Raw genomic sequence first — 2,288 nt, forward strand, 5'->3', positions numbered from 1 at the left:
CAAAATAATAATTAATAAACCCTGCAATGAAACCAAAAATAAAAGGGGGATAGAAAAATATAATTAATAATTTCTTTATTTGTTTATGGGCCAACTCCCGGACAAACAGAGTTACCCTGTAAAATACATTATTAATTTGTTATTTTACAAAAATTGTTAACAACAAACTATATACCCAAGCTGGGCTATCTACATTCTTCTGAGTGAAAAAAAAAATATTAACGTCACTATATTTAAATAATAATAATAAACTATACATCTCATTGAGAAGATAATTATCCAGCTCCAATTATAACGTTTTGTGTTGTATATGTAAAAAGAAGTTTAAGATCCAATCGACAGAAATTCATACAACTGATGTAGGCTAATATTGTGCAGTTTTGGCAGGTTTCGGATTCAGTTCTCTAGATTCGCAGGACAGTTTAATAAACAATTATAACAACCCTCTGCTACGTATCACATCGTCGTGAATGGGGATGAAAGGATAATTGCTGAAGGTAGAATAAATATCTTATTAGATTACAAGTTCAACACAGTGAAATAACAAGGAATGTTTTTTTTGGTGTGATGATGGATAAAGGTTTAAAATAGTTATTAAGTTATTAAATAAATCAAATGGTATCCTTGTTAGGTCTCACTGTCTTTATTCTATCAATAGTCCAACGTTTTGGCCAATTCGGTCATCCTCAAGGACAATCCTCACTTCAAATTTAAAAATTGTTTTACATGCTATTTTGTCCAGGTCACAAATCAAAATCACTAATTTTTTTTAAAACTTTAATTTTAGATTAAAACTACACTATCCACTATTAGATAATTTTTTAAAAGTTAAATAAATATGGTGATTTTGACTTTTAATTGATGACCTGGGCAAAATAGCCTGTAAAACAATTTTAATATTTTGATGTGAGGTGTGAATTTATATTGATTCCTTGAGGATGGCTGAATTGGCCGAGACGTTGGACTACTGATAGAATAAAGACAGTGAAACTAGGATACAAATAGTAGTCTCAAGAAATTGAATAAATTATATATAATTTAATTGTTATTAAGGTTATTCAAAACAAATTTATTGGGTATTTATAAAAAGGATTATGTTAATTAAAAAAATAATAACTTTAAGTAATATTTAAATGTGTATATGTAATTATATTTTAACATGATATTATTAAATGTGATTTGAATATTTTTAACACTTTCTAGTAACTATTTTGCTGTCTGCGTACGTTAGAGGAATGTCTGAGATTTTCGGAAATGAGGTTCGTTTAAAAATATTGGCGCCAGTCAACATCACATAAGAGGTTTACAATCTCACCAATAAACAATATTCGAATTTCTTCTAGTTCAACTTTCTATAACTTTTACTAGTGCTTTAATATCCTCTCCCATCTTCTCTATAATCCCGTCTTCATAATATACTCTTATATTAAACCCTTCTTCACCATTGGTTTTGTAAACTAAGTCCAGATCCACGGCGTCTGTTCTTGTAGTGACGACAACGGGAATACAAGCCATAAAGAAGGTCAATCCAAAATATTTCAGGCGCTCCATGGAATTATTGATGTCTTTAAGGCTTGGCTTGGGCCCGTTGTAGCCAAACCTGTCCAAGGAACTGGTTAGGGATTCGTGGTAGAGTTCGACAAGGCTTTTGTAGTTTTGGTGCCGTATGCTCGGTTTGATACTTGTGTACAGGAAATATGTGACGTCCACACATGGGGAGTTGTAATGAGGAAGTTGAAAGTCCACGAACCTGAAACAAAAATGCTAATTATCCATTGCACCTAGGCAAAAATGTCTTTAAAGGTTCAGTATCTGTTCGGGAACTGATTTTTTCTTTATTTTTTTAATGAAAACTGCATTAAACCTTAAAATACAATAAATGTGATAAGCTATAATCACGTGAAAGATAATGATGTAGTGCATAGTTTAACGACATAGGGTAAAGGTGATTTGATGAGAATTGTTATGGTTTCTTTGGATGAGAAATCTTCTGGCTTTTGACACTATTCAAGATCTGTGATATGGGATTGGAGAATTTGGGATGCAATTAAACAAATAACGAATTAATATTTAGCGAGAGCACTAGTGTTTTATAGTGTTAGGATTGGTAAGGATGTCCGCTGTACACGCCGAGGGTAGAACCTTCTTGGACATCAATAAACTGCAGTTACAGAGTATTGTTTGTAGCTGTTCTTGTTATAGAATATTGTTAGTAGCTGTTATTGTTACAGAATATTGTTAGTAGCTGTTATTATTATAGAATATTGTTAGTAGCTGTTATTGTTATA

The 2,288-nt window shown here is 31.5% G+C and overlaps 1 protein-coding gene across 1 annotated transcript in view; it reads right to left on the minus strand.

The window, feature by feature from the left end:
• Positions 1 to 1,123: 1,123 nt before the first annotated feature.
• Positions 1,124 to 2,288, minus strand: part of LOC106690965 (uncharacterized) — a 35,394-nt gene continuing 34,229 nt past the window's right edge. Inside the window, exon 10 of the mRNA XM_067050707.1 lies at positions 1,124 to 1,750. Coding sequence (XP_066906808.1) covers positions 1,345 to 1,750 — 406 coding nt within the window. The 3' untranslated portion in view covers positions 1,124 to 1,344. The remainder of the gene's footprint in view (positions 1,751 to 2,288) is intronic.

Source organism: Halyomorpha halys, unplaced genomic scaffold (genome assembly GCF_000696795.3).
Source record: "Halyomorpha halys isolate HHAL.00 unplaced genomic scaffold, Hhal_1.1 Scaffold1995.1, whole genome shotgun sequence".
Taxonomy (NCBI): domain Eukaryota; kingdom Metazoa; phylum Arthropoda; class Insecta; order Hemiptera; family Pentatomidae; genus Halyomorpha; species Halyomorpha halys.